This window comes from Salvelinus namaycush, chromosome 3 (assembly GCF_016432855.1).
Source record: "Salvelinus namaycush isolate Seneca chromosome 3, SaNama_1.0, whole genome shotgun sequence".
In the NCBI taxonomy this organism is placed as follows: Eukaryota; Metazoa; Chordata; class Actinopteri; order Salmoniformes; family Salmonidae; genus Salvelinus; species Salvelinus namaycush.
In genome coordinates, this window is record NC_052309.1 from 15,047,413 (window position 1) to 15,067,639 (window position 20,227).

The window sequence follows — 20,227 nt, forward strand, 5'->3', positions numbered from 1 at the left end:
CGCCCGTCTGTCCAGCGCCGCCTGAGCCGCCCGTCTGTCCAGCGCCGCCTGAGCCGCCCGTCTGTCCAGCGCCGCCTGAGCCGCCCGTCTGTCCAGCACCGCCTGGGCCGCCCGTCTGTCCAGCACTGCCAGAGCCGCCCGTCTGTCAGGAGCCGCCCGTCAGTCAGGAGCCGCCAGAGCCGCCGTCAGTCAGGAGCCGCCCGTCAGTCAGGATCCGCCAGAGCCGCCCGTCAGTCAGGAGCCGCCAGAGCCGCCAGTCAGTCAAAAGCCGCCAGTCCGGAGCTGCATCTCAGTCCGGAGCTGCCCCTCAGTCCGGAGCTGCCCCTCAGTCCGGAGCTGCCCCTCAGTCCGGAGCTGCCCCTCAGTCCAGAGGCGCCCCTCAGTCCAGAGGCGCCCCTCAGTCCAGAGGCGCCCCTCAGTCCAGAGGCGCCCCTCAGTCCAGAGGCGCCCCTCAGTCCAGTGGGGCCCTTTATTAGGGTTGCCAGTCCAAGGTCGGCGGCGAGGGTCGCCATTCCTAAGAGGCCACTGAAGCGTGTAATGACTATGGTGGAGTGGGGTCCACGTCCCGCGCCAGAGCCGCCACCGCGGACAGATGCCCACCCAGACCCTCCCCTATAGGTTTAGGTTTTGCGGCCGGAGTCCGCACCTTGGGGGGGGGGGGGGTACTGTCACGCCCTGACCATAGTTTGTTTTGTATGTTTCTATGCATTGTTTGGTCAGGGTGTGATATGAGTGGGCATTCTATGTTGTTTGTCTAGTTTGTCTATTTCTATGTGTTTGGCCTGATATGGTTCTCAATCAGAGGCAGGTGTTTGTCGTTGTCTCTGATTGGGAGCCATATTTAGGTAGCCTGTTTTGTATTGTGGGTTGTGGGTTATTGTTCCTGTTTTATGTGTACTTGTGCTCACGTTACGGGACTGTTTCGTTGTCGTTTGTTTGTTGTTTTTTTGTTTTTGTTTTGTTCAAGTATTCTATTAAAATGAATACTCACCACGCTGCATCTTGGTCCTCCTCTCTTTCGCCCGACGAAGAACGTTAAAAACATGGATGATCCGTCTTTTAACTTCATTATTCAAATGAGTGTGTGCGTGTGTTTACGCTCACGCATGGCCATGGACTGACAGAATTGTCGTCAGGATGGTACCTTATGCTGTGCTATGCTGTGCTATGCAGAACAGAAGAGACAGAAAAACTAACACATAGCCATAGATCAGAGCTGAACGTCAGACATCTGATTCATAACAGTGAGAATAGTCAATAATACACTGGATGCAATAGTAGTAGAGCCGGCATGATAAACCGGAAAACACTGACCATACCGATCACTTATCGCAGGCATTTTGCTGATAACGTTCAGAACAATAAGAAGCCTATACTAGAGAAATGTGAAGTTTGAAATGAAATACATTTGCTAATATGGGTGATTGTTAATGGGACAATTGACGGCTTCAACAATCAAAATAGTAATAGTTGAAATTATCATTTTAAACTGGTGCATATTAATGTTACAAATGTGTTGTTCTATTTATCGTTATCACATCAATTCAGGCAGCCTTCTCCAACCAATACTGATAATCTAAAGAGAGACATAAAACCACCTTTAAAAACAACAGCCAGATAGGTGGTACGTTTCTGGAAGCAGGCTCCACCTGTATAGGTGGGTGAAGGGAGGGAAATAGGGGGGAGGAGAAGCAGAGAATAACAGTGAGAAAAAGTTGCACTACCGGTTTCCCTTGTGACCCTGATGAAGTAATGTTTTTTGTGTAACGTCTAACAATGAGTGTTTTAAAATGGATTTGCCTTTTTGATACTACCGGTATCCATGTCAGTCAACCAACCTGGACTTCAACAGCAACACTGACAGTAACACTGATTAAACTCATGAGATTGAGAGGTTATAACACTACTATAACCATACTAGTGGTAAAATAAATATGTTGGTAAACGCTCATTGCCATTCGCGGTGAGTAAAGTAACGCTACCTATACTTTCAATGCATTTTTCTGCAAAAGGTGGGTAAACACTCGCTCAAAATAAAAATGGTGCGTAATAGCCGTTTATGTGTGTTTACCCCCCAATACACCAGCGAATATAAGACTGGATATTTTGCCATCATATTATTACAAACATGTCACTTATGATTTATTTATTTTAAATCTAAATTACAGCTAGGCTAACCTTTGGGCTGTCGACAAAAATTTGTACTCAATCTTTCATTGCTGAAAGAATATGTTTTCATTAGGCCTTTTCTGTGAATTATGAATGTGTTTTGTAACAGTACAGTAGGTGAAAATCATCTTATCTATGGGATAAGTTGGACTCTGAGGGCAGTAAATGAGAGAGCTGGTAATGAAAATCAGACGTGAGTAGAGAGAGAAGGTTAACCTGAACAGACTATTCTCAGGGTTCATTAAAAGACACTTTATAACTGGTGAAGTAAACACACACAGGTAAGATGAAAACCCTGAGAATAGAACTACAGTGTTCTATCCTTCCGTTCCAGTGCTTTTAATGTCCCGCCCTGCTATGATGTGTGTCAGCACAATGACTAGTACCTGAGAGGGCCCAAAATCTGTCTTCTCCAGCAAGTGGCGTTTTTCCTTATTTAAAAAATAAGGAGTTTTTGTATGGAGGTCAATGAGAGTGTTGAATTTGGTCAACGAAAAATGGAATGGCCACTTATATCAGAGGCGTGCCTGTTCACATGTGTATCTGCCCTTTCATTGACTAGAATGGTCCCATCTGATCTTGCCTCCTCCCTCTCAGGGGGAGTGGGATATGCAAAAAAACTAATTTCCAATTTGTTCATGTGTGAAATAGGAAAAATGTAAGTACCCAACTAATTATTATTTAAGTGTCTGCTTCATGGCAAAATTCTCCACTGCTTCTTTAATGTGTGGCTTACTGTACATTTATGGTTAACTTCCCTTCAGCTACGATACAAATCGGACCAAAACACTGTCTTCTGGTGTCTACAATGAAATGTCTGTGTGGGAGTATGAAAGAGCCTTTAGAATATACAAGTCTCTAAGTTGGCTCTGAAAGCAAGTGGCTCATTGACAGCCACCCTATTACCAATTATGACAGGAAAATACTGCTGGCATGTCTTAAAATAAGGTATGGAGCAGCATTACAGCATTATCTCATAGCTTTCGACATCTTGCAACTGTAAGCAACTCTGGATAAAAGCGTCTGCTAAATGACAAAAAGACAGCAGGGATTCAAACTGAAGAACCCAGTTCCTACATTTGAATATAAAAATGCATTTTATCAAACACAACTATGCTACATTTAACTCTGGGACCCTCAGGATGACAAATCAGAACAAGATTACTGAATGTAAGTAAATGATCTACAGTTGAAGTCGGAAGTTTACATACACTTAGGTTGGAGTCATTAAAACTCGTTTTTCAACCACTCCACAAATTTCTTGTTAACAAACTATAGTTTTGGCAAGTCGGTTAGGACATCTACTTTGTGCATGACACAAGTAATTTTTCCAACAATATTTACAGACAGATTATCTAACTTATAATTCATTGTATCACAATTTCAGTGGGTCAGAAGTTTACATACACTAAGTTGACTGTGCCTTTAAACAGCTTGGAAAATTCCAGAAAATTATGTCATGGCTTTGAAGCTTCTGATAGGCTAATTGACATCATTTGAGTCAATTGGAGGTGTACCTGTGGATGTATTTCAAGGCCCATTTACTAGGATTAAATGTCAGGAATTGTGAAAAACTGAGTTTAAATGTATTTTGTGTATGTAAACTTCCAACTTCAACTGTACCTTCAGAGGTGAATGTATCAAACCAGTTGCCGTGCTAAAAGTGTTGTGCACTCCCCTCAAACAGCAGTATGCTATTTTTTCACTGTAACAGCTACTGTAAATTGGACACTGCAGTTAGATTAACATGAATTTAAGCTTTCTGCCCATATAAGACATGTCCTGTAAAGTTGGCGGTTATTTACAACATTAGCGCACGCTAGCAACAACCGTCCCGGTTTAGGGACACCAATCCCGTAGAGATTCAGCATAATTTTTTCAAATCACTTCAATCAAATATTTGTTTTATTTGATTTCATTCCAAGTCATCATTTCATCTCTTTTTCTCCCCAATTGGTAGTTACAGTCCCGTCCTATCGCTGCAACTCCCGTAGACTCGGGAGAGGCGAAGCCCCCAAAACACAACCCAGCCAAGCCACACTGCTTCATAACACAACAACCACTTAACCCGGAAGCCAGCCGCACCAATGTGTCAGAGGAAACGCTGTACACCTGGCAACCATGTCAGCATGCATTGTGCCCGGCCCGCCACAGGAGTCGCTAGTGTGTTGGGACAGGAACATTCCTGCCAGCCAAACCCTCCCCTAACCCGGACGAGGCTGGGCCAATTGTGCGCCGCCCCATGGGTCTCCCGGTCACGGCCGGCTACGACAGAGCCTGGACTCGAACCAGACCACTGCGCCACTTGGGAGGCCATCTCATCTCTGTAGAGCTGCTGCCTATGCAAAATCAAAATGTTTGTAGTTCTTCAATGTAAATAAGGCATACTTTGACTGCTGAATACCAACTATCCAATCACTTAGATCATGTATTTTCAAGTAGATAAAGCATCGCAAGTCACAGACAAAAGAGTCTCTGTGTCTGCTCCACACAGATCAAGACCGGACAAGTAAGCAGGTGTGCAATGGTTTATGGTCATTGTAGTTAATTACCACATTTTCTGTGCTAAAATAGGTAGAAACCACAACATCGCACAGTTCGGGCTTGATCTGATTTGGAATTCAAAAAAATCGAACCGACGTTGGTCAATTAGTTGTTTAAAAACTGAAAAATAACCAACATTTGGTTAATCGCTCAGCACTATAGGTTATTAACTGAGGAGTGCAGTTTGAGAACACACATATAGGACTGTTAATGTACTGCAATCTAGTACCAAAACTAAACATAAAAGCTAGATGGATTGCCAATTGGTTGACATTGAACTGGCCCAGCGAGAAAAAATTATGACGAATCTTCGTATAAAATATCATACATAGACAGGGTAGAATATTGCATAGAGATGTCATGTCCCGCAAGGCAAAGGGTCATGGATGAGAGCACCGAGCAGGAATAACTAGAGAGGAGAGATACTCTGATGACAATGCATACAGGTGTATCTTTAGTGTTTTACAATGTCACAGTCCTATTTTAACTACCAATCCACAAAAGGAAAATGTTTAGAAAAGGTTTAGTTATTTATTCACATGACAAAGCTTGACTGGTCTGTCCCGGAGTACAGTTTGAGAGAGAGGGAAGTAACCAATGTTCCCTCAAAAAAAATTCAGCAATGAGCCAATTTCAGCTAAGAGCAAACTTCAAGTTCTGAAAAATCTGTGTCACTTCTGGTTTGAGTTTGAGTTTATTATATTTTTACAGGGATAGTGCACATTAATCAACGTTTCAGTAAAAGTGCTGGTTTTAGCCAGTCGGCTAATTTTCAACCGCAGTCCCTGGGCAGGTTATTAAAAACAATTACAATACAGACAATCAATGAGCAGTGAGCATATGCAGAGCAATATAGGACAAGCAAGACATAGCATACAGATAGAGCAACATAGCACAAAAAGCAACAAGACAAAATCCATAAAAGAAACAAAGGGTTTCCACATCTCACAAGCTACAGACAACAGACAACATAGAAAGCGGCAATACACAGCTAGGGATTATGTTCACAAATCTGATTGCCCTTGAGCCATGTCTTCATGTTTTTTGTGAAAGTGTGATAAGTGGTGCAGTTATGTGTGTCTGATGGCAGTGTATTCCAGACATGGGAAGCTCTCACAGAGAAAGCGGATTTACTAAAAGTGCTTTTCCTTAAGGAAACTATACAGTCACCTCTCATGGCAGACCTTGTGGATCTGCTGCCATATGTTTGGGTTTTCTGCTTAAAAAAATACTGAGTGGAGGGGGAGCCAGGCCATTTAGGATCTTGAATACAAGACATGTGTCGGTGTATTGCACAAGATTTTCCCAACTCAGGAGCTCATGCTTTCTGAGGATGTAACAGTGATGATGGCTATTGGGCTTCCTATCAAGCACTTTGAGAGCCTGTTTGTAGACAGACTGAATGGGTTTTAATGTTGTACAGCAAGCTTGGGCCCAACTAGTCAAGCAGTATGTTAAGTGGGGGAGTATCATAGATTTGAAGTACAGTTTTGCTACCTCTGTAGTCAAACAATTTCGTATAAATCGGAAATGAGCTAGGTTGAATTTGGTTATTTGAATTACCTTTTTCACCTGCTTTTTAAAAGAGGGGTTAGAATCAAGTATGTTGCCAAGGTACTTAAAATCAGATACCACCTGGAGCTTCTCCCCTGACACATAGACATCTGGCTCAGTAGCATCTGTTGCCCTCTTTGTGAAGAACATGCACGTTTTTTTTCACATTGAAATGCAAACAAGAGTCACTGAGCCACTTTGTAACCTGGACCATTACAGTAGTGAGTTCTTGTGCAGCTTGTTGTTTGCTCTTTGCATGCACATATATCACTGTATAATTTGCATACATTTAAACTTCAGACCCAGTACAGACAGAAGGCAGATCATTAATGTACAGGCTGAACAGGAGGGGCCCCAGTATTGACCCTTGGGGCACACCCACATCATAGCTAAGAGTGGGCGACAGCTCATTGCTCACTCTGACACACTGAGTTCTGCATTCAAGGTATGATTTCATCCATCTCATGCACATGGTGCGCATTTACTTTGAACACTGAAGCTGTTATGCTTTAAGTTACAGTTATAACACAGTGTCCAAGTACTACTGTGGTTATTTGATCATAATGTAGGCCTATCAGAGTGGCTTACCATACAAAACAATGGAGAAAATGCATCCCATAACATTTTAACATGGAAATAGCTGTTCTATCATTTAGCCTACAGTAGCTGCCAATGTGTAGTGTTCAATGTAGGCCAACATTCCATGAGATAAAAAAAAAAAAAACATGTATAGTAGGGATTGACATTCACCTGTACACTTGTCCTTCAGACAAGGTGGTGACTGAAAATGTTGTTGTTTGATGCAAGAAACCACTTTACAAAATAAAATTAATTATTCTTCCCATACCATTATTACAGAGAATCAGACAAATTATGCTACCCTCTGCATGATTATTGGCTACTTAGTTTATTCAAGCCCGTCTCCAAATACAACACTGCCCCTTTAAGAAATAAAAAAAGCTCTTTACCTGACTTGTTTTTCAAAGATGGCTAGACGCACACATTTTGTGCTCTTGTAGGAAGCAACAACTCCCCCATTGCTAACTAGAAATTTGCTTTAACTTGGCTAATAACTCACTTACTAGCAAAGAATATGAACAAATGTGCACGTGGCTACATGCAGCTCTCACTTAGATCTCAAAACAAGCGCATCTACTCACGACCACTCATGTTGTAACACAGTCCAGTTCAAAGTGAATGGCACAGATCCATATGGCAATGGTCTATTTACAGATAGGGATACAGCAGCTCTGACTGGTTATGGTGCACTGGTCTGTGTAGAGTATGGGCCTGAGTCGTGCCTGTCAATGCAATAGAATCTTTCTCCAATGCGCTCTGCCTACAAGAAAATATCTTGCATAAATCGTTTTGTTTTGGTATGTTGCATTGAAAATGGCTAATATTCCGTTGATTCGATCACAATTCCCACGGTAAAGGGAAACGTAGATAGTGTTAACTACTTCCAATGTCCCAGAGAAGGAACATTGGAAGTAACTACTACATAAGTAGAACAATATTGAGGAAAAGGTGTAACCTGCATGTTTAGACAATAGACTTAACTGAAAAAGCCATTTCCTCAACAAGTAAAACGTTTCTAAAGAGTTCTAAAGAAAACAACAGCTATTTTTGTAATTTCTGCAGTGGAATGTGGAACTGGATTTTGAGTCATGTAGACTAGAGGATTAGTGACAAATAATGTATGTAACCTGATTCTGTTCTTCTCAATCCAATAACTTCAAAGACATCTCTTTTTCAACAATTTGGCTAGGTTTCTTCCTGAAACGAGTAATTCCGGTGATGCTGCACACAAATATCCTAGGTTAATCAATGCATAGGCCTACACCACAAGGAATTATAATAACAATGGTAACAAAATACAATTTCTTTGCTTAGGCATAATATTCATAATACTTATTTTAAACACATCAATCAAAGTCAAAGAGTATGCCGGTAGCATATCTATTGTCTGTACTGTAAACATCACAAATTCCACAAAGGGTATCAGCAGTTTTCGGTTAGCATTTGTCCTAAAGGCTCTATGATTTTGAGTATATCATCGGGAGATGCTTCATTCAATCTCAATGAAAATCAAGGATAGCCAAAGATGCATGAAATGGGTAAGTACTAGGAGTGAAAAGTGGGAATCTGAAAGGACCACATTTGTGTATTGGTGTCAGCTCAAGTAATTGTTGCATGTTCATTCAACTGTGGGGGCCCCATGTTTGAATAACTAGTGTTGTTTAATGTGTTACTGCATACAGTATGCTACCTCCAGAAATAGAATATCCACATAATTCATGATTACCACAACCCAATTTCTTCACAAAGCAACTTCAGCAAAAATTGCAAATATCCCAATGTTCAAGACTCACTGTTGCCTGAGAGATCAAATCACAGATTATGAATGGTTTAGCTCGCTCATTTTTCCATTCATAAAATAATAAAATGTAGTTATTCTAGCTAAAGACTTGTCAGTATTGAAAAATATGTATTTTACTATTATGGACACAACTAGGTCATGCAGTAGTCCACAGGGCTAGACGACAAGCCAGTACAACAGGGGCGTATTCATTACGCCAATTCTGTTGCTAAACGTTTCTTAAACGGGAGCATGCGGAACGAAACAGGGAGAGACCGATCTGCATTTGTCCAATAGAAACGCTCGTTTTAGGTGCAAACCTGTTTGATTAATGACTACGGCCCGATACCAGAACGAAACTTGCTCGTGCACCTGTCAAACAAGCTGCAATGTCACATTCGAGCAAAGACTCACTGGGACTGCGCTCGAGGCTCGATTTATTTTTTAACATTTGTCATTTCACCTGCATTGAAATACATGACATCGCAGCGGGGAATTCGCTACAATGGCGAATTCTACAATTCAATCCTATTGTCACTATAGATATGATGGCCCAAAATGTTACAATTATGTATCAATGATGTAACAAGAAATCAAACTGTAGCTATAGCAATAGGATAACAAATGTATAGAGAACCAATGATTGTACAAATCACTCACCTTTGAATATAACTCGTTTACGGACATGGTCCAACAACAAGAGCACTCTCCAACAATATCACCGAAACTACGGGAGCATGGAGAAGCACCGCACTATTTATAAACGATAATATCTCATAATTGTTGATAATCTCAAAGTTTTTTCATCTAATTAGAATTGTCATATTCCCGAATTCCAGAGTTGAGCTAAATGTGTTTGCCACTTCTGACCCCTTTCCTGGTGACGGCAGGTGTCTTCCTTGGATGAGTTGTCGAACAACTCAGTTTTGCTTGATCACCCTCATATTCCTCAAAAATAAAAAACGCCAAAGATTTACGACTTGATATGGGTATGCTACCCAGCCCAATGTAGGCTACAAGTGCAAATACATAAACTATAAATAGTTTAATAATAGCTTCCCTTTAGTTAATCGCCGTTATACCCATGGACTCAGTCATGTTGACTGGTAATTTACAGAGCCGCATGCACGTTCAGAGTCCGCACGAGACCCCATCTGGCTCATCAGCGCACTACAGTGTATTCGACATTCTAAATTAGAAAGACCAGTGGGGGGATAACCGGGACACAATAAACATTTTATTTGTGTGTGGGGGGGGGGATCTTAATTAAATGTAACCTTTTTCCTCCACAAAATCTTAATAAACATGATGTGCCTATAGTTATGTTGGAGAGGGGTAACTAATAATGAAACATCTTCTGAAACATATTTCCTGAATAGCCAAGGTATGGATAATCATTTTTTATGATTTCCTGAACTCAGTGGACAGTAACTTAGTTCAAGGCTAGCATTGACAAGTCCTAAGTGTTATCTAATTGATTGTAGTACAATATGTGACTTGAACTAGGCTGATTCCTGAAGCCTATGAAAATGTAATGCTTGAACTTTGATATTGGTGACAGTTGAAAGATTACACACATTTGGGGACATTAGACTTTATAAAACACAGCATAATTGATACCTCCTCTTCCGCATTTAGTCCCACTATGATCAACAACATCACAAAATACAACATGTAACGTAGGTCTAAAGCAGTATGTTACCTGGCAGTAAACTTCATAGTCAATCTTCTCCTCTTGTTTTTTCGCTATGGTGTTAGGTTCTTTCTGTTGCCTTTTCATGATGGTGTTATATTCCTTAGATATGTACTAGAAGATTCTGCTACTCGATTCAGAGTTAGCTGTGATTATTCCATGTTCCAGATCATACTGGTCTCAATACATTCTTGCCAGTAGGCTATCTGGGAGTTGAAGCTTCGCTTGAGCAATATTTCAAGCCTGCCTGAGCAGAAGACAGAACAAAACACTCTGTTCCAATAGCAGGCCATGACTCCTCCACTCCCAAACCACTCCTTCTGCAGGTATGGGGTGTTGACTGGCTTCACCTGCCAAGCTGCTATATGGAATTAGACAAAAGACATTCCACCCATCAAAATCATTAAAGAGAACAGATACGATCACAGATGGAACAGGTCAAAAGGAAAACGTGTTATTTGTCAATGTGGTTTCCAAAAATTCAGTCCAGGTCTTGTACCGGAATACATATATATTTTTTTTTACGTTCTACAATTTGTATGCATTCTACTGAAGTTCATATGGAACTAGTATACATAACTCGTACTTATAAGGACAAGGGTTTGTGTTATTATGAAATAGGCCTAAAACAGTTAGTTACCAAGATGGATAGATATTACTCAGTCAGTACTTGTGAAATGTTTTCCACATCAATCCATTTGGAGAGGTGTGTATACAAAACTCGTTCCACATCAACAGCAGGTGATCCTAATGTTGGGGCTAACACCATGGGTTGCTTTGGGAAACGTCACTGATAATTAGTATGACTCAATGCTTTGAAAGGGTGTTTCCTGATCATGCCACTAACAGCATGTTCTGATAGGTCAGACTGACCGCTGAAGTCCTATCATCTGTGTCATGTGATGAGTCTAAGCATAACAATAGCCTCAATGGCAGTATGGCACTAAAATTCAGTCAGTCTAGTTGGGTGATACAATAAGCTTTTAGTCCAATTCTTATTTCTGGCAGCGTTGTGTTGAATTTTTTTTGAAAAAGGGGCAGTCCCCAAAGGGCAGACGCTGGATAAACTGGGTGCAGTGAGTGCTAAACCTGGGGAAGTGCACCACTGTTTCACACCTTAATTAACATGCTAAGTACTGGCACATCAGACCCCTTGACTTTTTCCACATTTTGTTACGTTACAGCCTTATTCTAAAATTGATTAAATAAATCAAAATCCTCATCAATCAACACACAATACCCCATAATTAGACATTTTTGCAAATGTATAAAAAAAACTGAAATACTTTATTTACCTAACTATTCAGACCCTTTGCTATGAGACTTGAAATTGAGCTCAGGTTCAGCCTGGCCAAACTGGGGAGAAGGGCATTGGTCAGGGAGGTGAGCAAGAACCAGATGGTCACTCTGACAGTGCTCTAGAGTTCCTCTGTGGAGATGGGAGAACCTTCCAGAAGGGCAACCATCTCTGCAGCACTCCACCAATCAGGCCTTTATGATAGAGTGGCCAGACAGAAGTCACTCCTCAGTAAAAGACACATGACAGCCCGCTTGGAGTTTGCCAAAAGGCACCTAAAGGACTCAGACCATGAGAAACAAGACTCTCTGGTCTGATGAAACTAAGATTGAACTGTTTGGCCTGAATGGCAAGCGTCACGTCTGGAGGAATCCTGGCACCATCCCTACAGTGAAGCATGGTGGTGGCACCATCATGCTGTGGGGTTGTTTTTCAGCGGTATAGACTGGGAGACCTGTCAGGATTGAGGGAAAGATGAACGGAGAAAAGTACAGAGAGATCCTTGATGAAAACTGGAGCGAAGGTTCCCCTTCCAACAGGACAACGACCCTAAGCACACAGCCAAGACAACACAGGAATGGCTTCTGGACAAGTCCCTTAATGTCCTTGAGTGGCTCAGCCAGAGCCCGGACTTGAACCTGATTGAACATATCTGGAGAGACCTGAAAATAACTGTGCAGCAACGCTCCCCATCCAACTTGACAGAGCTTGAGAGGATCTGCAGAGAATAATGGGAGAAACTCCCCAAATACAGGTGTGCCAAGCTTGTAGCGACATACCCAATAAGACTTGAGGCTATAATCGCTGCCAAAGGTGCTTCAACAAAGTACCGAGTGAAGGGTCCAAATTCTTATGTAAATGTGATATTTCCATTTTTTATTTTTGATAAATTTGCATTATGGGGTATTGTGTGTAGATTGATGAGGGGGGGAAAAACGATTTAATCCATTTTAGAATAAGTCTGTAACATAACAAATTGTGGAAAAGGGGAAGGGGTCTGAATACTTTCTGAATGCACTGTATTAGCACATGATGCATTATCTTAAATATCTCACACACACACTCTACAAGATTGTCTTTCTTTCTCTGCTTTCACTCGCTGTTGCTATATCCAGAGAATGCAACTTAATTAAACACAAGAGCACTTAAGCTCATGACACAATGTATTTCACACACTTTATCCCTGTATTACCCAACAATGTGTTGCTTGCCATCATCACGTGAGATTACATTACAGTACAATGAAATCCAGACAGACACTCCTTTATTCATGTACATGCAGGCAGGCCTCCAACTCCACAGTAATATAACCCCACACATCAACTTGGTGCCGGTATCCCCTGTATATAGCCTCTTTATTGTTATTTTATTGTGTTACTTTTCTTTACTTTAGTTTATTTAGTAAATATTTTCTTAACTCTATTCTCTTAAACTGCATTGTTGGTTAAGGGCTTGTAAGTAAGCGTAAGTAAGGTCTACCTGTTGTATTCGGCGCATGTGACAAAAATCAAATTTTTATGATTATGCAATTGCAAATTGATTTATCCTTAAATAGGTCAATTTAATATTCCAACAATGTGCTCAAATAGGAGTTTCTAAAATTTAACATTGACATTTTTTATTTACAGCTCTAGTTACTGCACAAAATATAAACAGCTTAATTCCTGGGCAAATCCTCCATCAATGAATGCAATAGCAATCTGCCAATGAGCAAAGTAGAACATTTATTTCCTGAACTCATGAGTAAGCATCATGAGCAAACGTATTTTATTTGCATTTTATATCACTATACCATTTTCAGAGAAACATGGACAGCTAATTTATCTTAAGAGGATTACAGCGTAACGCGTTTGCCAGAGATGTGTTTTTATGAGGTTAGACATCGTTAAACAGGGTTAGGTGTGTGTGCATGTGGGTGTGTGATAGTTAGAGATAAGTGTTTGTGTACTTTAGCTGAGTAATGAATGGTGTGTGTGCATGTGATGTGTATCTGAGTATGTGTTCGCTGCCGAGCCAGGCCATAAATGCATTTGCTTTACTTCACAGGTTGCTCCATGTAAGCATGGGGAAGATCTCCTGCATCTTCCTGTTGTACTGCTCCTGGTAGACCAGGACCTGCTGGTGCTCCTGGTAGACCAGGCCCTGCTTGTACTCCTGGTAGACCAGGCCCTGCTGGTGCTCCTGGTAGACCAGGCCCTGCTGGTGCTCCTGCTCTGTCTGAACCCTTCCCTCATCACTCAACTGCTGCTGGGCCAGCAGGTCTGCTTGGAACTCCTGACAGCCCCGTCTCAGACCGGGAAAGGAAAGCAGAGGTATGTATTGATTGGGAAGACTTTTGCTGTGTATAAAAGAGGGTTAGATATATAGAGAAAAAAATTGTATGTGTATTGCTGTGAGGACAACTGTAAGAATATTTTTCTCTTCCTCATCCAGCAGTTTGTTCAGCTCTACTCTCTCCCTGGCCAGCTGGGCTTGTTTCTGCATGTTCAGATCCACTAAGGTAAAAGCACAAACACACACACCATGATATCACATTCCAGGGCACATTCTCAGAGCATGCGCAGAATAGCTGGCAGGCATATTCACGATCATTTTCAACCTCTCCTTGTCCCAGTCTGTAATCCCCACGTTTTAAGATGACCACAACCTTCCCTGTCCCCAAGACCTCTAAGACTTCATGCCACAATGACTACCGCCCTGTAGAGCTCACTTCTGTAATCATGAAGTGCTTTGAGAGGCTGGTTACGGCACACATTAACTCCACCATCCCAGCCACCCTAGACCCACTCCAATTTGCATACCGCCCCAACAGATCCATAGATGACGCAATCTCAATTTCTCTCCACACTGACCTCACCCACCTAGATAAGAGGAATATCTATGTGAGAATGTTGTTGATTGACTACAGCTCAGCGTTCAACACCATTGCCTCCTCTAAGCTCGTCACCAAGCTTAGGACCCTGGGACTGAACCCCTTCCTCTGCAACTGGATCCTGGACTTCCTGATAGGCTGACCCAGGTGGTGAGGGTAGGCAACAACACCTCCACCATGCTTATTCTTAACACAGGGGCCCCGCAAGGGTGTGTGCTTAGTGCCACCCTGTACTCCCTGTTCACCCATGACTGTGTGGCCACACACGATTCCAACACCATAATCAAGTTCGCTGACGACACAACGGGGGTAGGCCTGATCACCGGTGACGATGAGTCAGCCTACAGCGAGAAGGTCAGTGACCTGGCAGTGTGGTGCCAGAGCAACAACCGCTCCCTCAATGTCAGCAAGACCAAGGAGATGATCGTGGACTACAGGAAACAAGGGGGTGAGCACGCCCCCATCCACATCGACGGGGCGGCAGTGGACCAGATAGACAGCTTCAAGTTTCTCTGTGTCCAAATCACTAAAGACTTAAAATGGTCCAAAAACACTCAGTCGTGAAGAAGGCACAACAGTGCTTCTTCCCCCTCAGGAGGTTAGAAAAGTTAGGCATGGGCCCTCAAATCCTGGAAAGGTTCTACAGCTGTACCATTGAGAGCATATTTACTGGTTGCATCACTGCTTGGTATGGCAATAGCACCGCCCTCGATCGCATGGCGCTACAGAGGGTTGTGCGGACAGCCCCAGTACATTACTGGGGCCAAGCTCCCTGCCATCAAGGACCTCTATATCAGGCGGTGTGAAAAGAAGGCCCGGAAAATCATCAAAGACCCCAACCACCCAAGCTATAGACTATTTTCTCTGCTGCCGCACGGCAGGAGGTGCCAGTGCATCAAGTCTGACACCAACAGGCTCTTGAACAGCTTCTATTCCCAAGCAATACGACTAATAAATACAATGCATTCTGAAAGTATTCAGAACCCTTCCCTTTTTCTGCATTTTGTTACGTTACAACCTTATTCTAAAATGGATTAAATAAATGTTTTTCCTCCTAAATCTACACACCATACCCCATAATGACAAAGCGAAAACAGGTTTTTATACATTTTAGCAAATTTATAAAAAAAAAAATATATATATATATAAGTATTCAGACCCTTTGCTATGAGAATTGAAATTGAACTCTATTCTATTGATCATCCTTGAGATGTTTCTACAACTTGATTGGAGTCCAACTGTGGTAATTTCAATTGATTGGACATGATTTGGAAAGGCACACACCTGTCTGTATAAGGTCCCACAGTTGACAGTGCATGTCAGAGCAAAATCCAAGCCATGAGGTCAAAGGAAATGTCCGTAGAACTCAGTGACAGGATTGTGCCGAGGCATAGATCTGGGGAAGGGTACCAAAACATTTCTGAAGCATTGAAGGTCCCCAAGAACACAGTGGCCTCCATCATTCTTAAATGGAAGAAGTTTGGAACCACCAAGACTCTTCCTAGAGCTGTCCGCCTGGCCAAACTGAGCAATCTGGGGAGAAGGGTCTTGGTCAGGGAGGTGACCAAGAACCCGATTGTTACTCTGACAGAGCTCCAAAGTTCCTCTGTGGAGATGGGAGAACCTTCCAGAAGGACAACCATCTCTGCAGCACTCCACCAATCAGGCCTTTATGGTAGAGTGGTCAGACGGAAGCCACCCCTCAGTAAAAAGCACATGACAGCCCACTTGGAGTTTGCCAAAAGGCACCTGAAGGACTCTCAGACCAAGTCTCTGAATGTCTTTGGTCTGATGAAACCAAGACTGAACTCTTTGCCCTGAATGCCAAGCGTCACGTCTGGAGGAAACCTGGCACCATCCCTGTGGTGAAGCATGTGGTGGCAGCATCATGCTGTGGGGATGTTTTTCAGCGGCAGGGACTGGGAGACTGGTTAGGATCGAACATCTCTAGAGAGACCTGAAAATAGCTGTGCAGTAACACTCCCCATCCAACCTGACAGACCATACAATCTCCATAGACTAACATTGGCAAATACTGACATCGCACTCTGGAACATGTAGTGAGGTTTAGTAATCATGGTTATGTGGGCCAGCTGTTTCTCCTGAACAAGTGACCTGGCCAAGGAATCCTCCAAGCCCTAGTTATTTGCTTTAACTAAAACATTTGGGCTCTCAAATGGCGCAGCAGTCTAAGGCACTGCATCTCAGTGCAAGAGGGGTCACTGCAGTCCCTGGTTTGAATCCAGGCTGCATCACATCCGGCCGTGATTGGAAGACCCATAGGACGGCGCACGATTGGCCCAGCGTCGTCCGATGATGGCCGGGGTAAGCCATCATAGTAAATAAGAATTTGTTCTTATTTGACTTGCCTAGTTAAATAAATTAAAACGTTTTGGAACTGTTTCATATGGACCTTTATGAGAAGTCTCATTCGGATTTGTTGATGGAACAAGTAAAATGTTACCATGAAAACTACAAAACATACTGCAGGAGTGGATAGGAGAAGATTCTTTGATCTCGAAAGATCTCTACTGGAGGCTTAGTGCTTAGGCATTTGCTCATGCTGTACAATACCTATAAAAACATTTTCTCTGTCGTCTAAATATTTCACATAATGGCAACATATCAAGTAAGCAGAGAGAAGTGCATTTAAATAAATTGAAGTACAGTTGTTTATTCTTTTGGTTTAATAAGCCCATTTTATTTCAGGGAGCAGTGCAATCATGGCCCAATCAAAATCGTGTTGTCCTCTTAGGTGTGTTAGTGCTCGTTGGAACAAAAATGTGGATTGACTGTATGTACTAAGTTCATGAATCTGATAGCAAGAAGTGAGTGGAGCTGATGGAAATGAGACTGCCTGGAGAACTGGTTTCTATGTGACACTGAAACCCCTGAAGTATATCTCACAGGGCACATAAGATGTGGCATTGTGTGGTACAGGGTTTGGACAGGAGGGACAGTTAATATACGGCTCATCATATCTAAAACAGTCTGTACTGCTAGGTTGTATGAGGGGTTCTGGATTGCTGTGCCAGAGCTTGGAGAGGATGGAGACCCTGTTGTGTGAGGAGAGGATGTGGTGGAGTGTACTGGGGGGGTTTTGCTCAGGCGCTGGTTGTAGTATACATGAGGAGCTGGGACATCTGAGTATATGCTGGATATGGCACCCTCCTCTATCTAGTTTCCAGCATCATTCTCTGGTGCAGCTTCACCAGACTGCACTGGGTCACGCACTATATCAATCTCACTGTGATGACAATGATCCACATAGAGAATTTGGCAGCCATGGTCCTCCTGGAAAACAGGTAAAGAAAGACAGGGATGCAAAATTCCGTTAACTTTCCCAAAATCCCCTGGTTTTCCAGGAAATCCTGGTTGGAAGATTCCTGGAATTAAGAGGAAATAAGGAAAAAATCCAAGAATCCTCCAACCAGGATTTTTGGAAAACCAGGGGGGAAAGGTACCGGAATTTTGCAACCCTAATCAGGATATAACTGCAGCAAGAACTGCTTTCTAGTGCAGGGTTCTATACTGAACCAAAATGTAAACGCAACAATTTTTATTTATTTTTTTATTTTTATTTAACCAGTTAGGCCAGTTGAGAACAAGTTCTCATATACAACTGCGACCTGGCCAAGATAAAGCAAAACAGTGCGACAAAAACAACAACACAGTTACACATAAAACAAACGTACAGTCAAAATCACAACAGAAAATCAGAAAAATCTATGTACAGTGTGTGCAAATGCAGAAGAGTAGGGAGGTAGACAATAAATAGGCCATAGAGGCGAAATAATTGCAATTTAGCATTAATACTGGAGTGATAGATGTGCAGATGATGATGTGCAAGAAGAGATACTGGGGTGCAAAAGAGCAAGAGGGTAAGTAATAATATGGGGATGAGGTAGTTGGGTGTGCTATTTACAGATTGGCTGTGTACAGGTGCAGTGATCGGTAAGCTGCTCTGACAGCTGATGCTTAAAGTTAGAGAGGGAGATACAAGACTCCAGCTTCAGTGATTTTTTTCAATTTGTTCCAGTCATTGGCAGCAGAAAACTGGAAGGAAAGGCGGCCAAAGGAAGTGTTGGCTTTGGGGATGACCAGTGCAATATACCTGCTGGAGCGTGTGCTACGGGTGGGTGTTGCTATGGTGACCAGTGTGCTGAGATAAGGTGGGGCTTTACCTAGCAAAGACTTATAGATGACCTGGAGCCAGTGGGTTTGGCGACGGATATGTAGTGAGGGACAGCCAACGAGAGCATACAGGTCGCAGTGGTGGGTAGTATATGGGGCTTTGGTGACAAAACGGATGGTACTGTGAAAGCAAACTGGATGTAGTCTGAGTGTTGGGGGCTATTTTGTAAATGACATCGCCGAAGTCAAGGATCGGTAGGATGGTCAGTTTTACGAGGGTATGTTTGGCAGCATGAGCGAAGGAGGCTTTGTTGCGATAGGAAACCGATTCTAGATTTAAATTTGGATTGGAGATGCTTAATGTGAGTCTGCATGGAGAGTTTACAGTCTAACCAGACACCTAGGTATTTGTAGTTGTCCACATATTCTAGGTCAGAACCGTCCAGAGTAGTGATGCTAGTCGGGCGGGAGGGTGCGGGCAGCAATCTGTTGAAGAGCATGCACTTTTAAAAGCAGTTGGAGGCCACGGGAGGAGTGTTGTATGGCATTGAAGCTCATTTGGAGGTTTGTTAGCACAGTGTCCAAATAAGGGACAGATGTATACAGAATGGTGTCGTCTGCGTAGAGGTGGATCAGAGAATCACCAGCAGCAAGAGCGACATCCTTGATATATACAGAGAAAAGAGTTGGCCCGAGAATTGAACCCCGTGGCACCCCCATAGAGACTGCCAGAGGTCCGGACAACAGGCCCTCTGATTTGACACACTGAACTCTGTCTGCGAAGTAGTTGGTGAATCAGGCGAGGCAGTCATTTGAGAAACCAAGGCTATTGAGTCTGCCGATAAGAATGCGGTGATTGACAGAGTCGAAAGCCTTGGCCAGGTCGATGAAGACGGCTGCACAGTACTGTCATTTATCGATGGCGGTTATGATATCGTTTAGGACCTTGAGCGTGGTTGAGGTGCACCCATGACCAGCTCGGAAACCAGATTGCATAGTGGAGAAGGTACGGTTGGATTCGAAATGGTCAGTGATCTGTTTGTTCACTTGGCTTTCGAAGATTTTAGAAGGGCAGGATGGATATAGGTCTATAACAGTTTGGGTCTAGGGTGTCACCCCCTTTGAAGACCGCGGCAGCTTTCCAATCTTTGGGGATCTCAGACAATACGAAAGAGAGGTTGAATAGGCTAGTAATAGGGGTTTCGGCGGGTAATTTTAGAAAGAGAGGGTCCAGATTGTCTAGCCCAGCTGATTTGTAGGGATCCAGAATTTGCATCTCTTTCAGAACATCAGCTGTCTGGATTTGGGTGAAGGAGAAGCGGAGGGAGGGGGGCTTGAGAAAGTTGCTGCAGCGGGTGCTGAGATGTTGGCCGGGGTAGGGGTAGCCAGGTGGAAAACATGGCCAGCCGTAAAAAAAAAAAAATGCTTATTGAAATTATCGAGGATTTATCGGTGGTGACAGTATTTCCTATGGTCAGTGCAGTGGGCATCTGGGAGAAGGTGCTCTTATTCTCCATAGACTTTACAGTGTCCCAAAACTTTTTGGAATTAGTGCTACGGGAAGCAAATTTCTGTTTGAAAAAGCTAGCCTTAGCTTTCCTAACT

At 42.8% G+C, this 20,227-nt stretch overlaps 1 protein-coding gene across 1 annotated transcript in view; it reads right to left on the minus strand.

The window, feature by feature from the left end:
- Positions 1-10,406, minus strand: part of LOC120044815 (unconventional myosin-Vb-like) — an 84,410-nt gene extending 74,004 nt beyond the window's left edge. The window contains exon 1 of the mRNA XM_038989487.1: positions 10,329-10,406. Within this exon, the coding sequence (XP_038845415.1) occupies positions 10,329-10,406 (78 nt within the window). The remainder of the gene's footprint in view (positions 1-10,328) is intronic.
- Between the last annotated feature and the right edge of the window lie 9,821 nt (positions 10,407-20,227).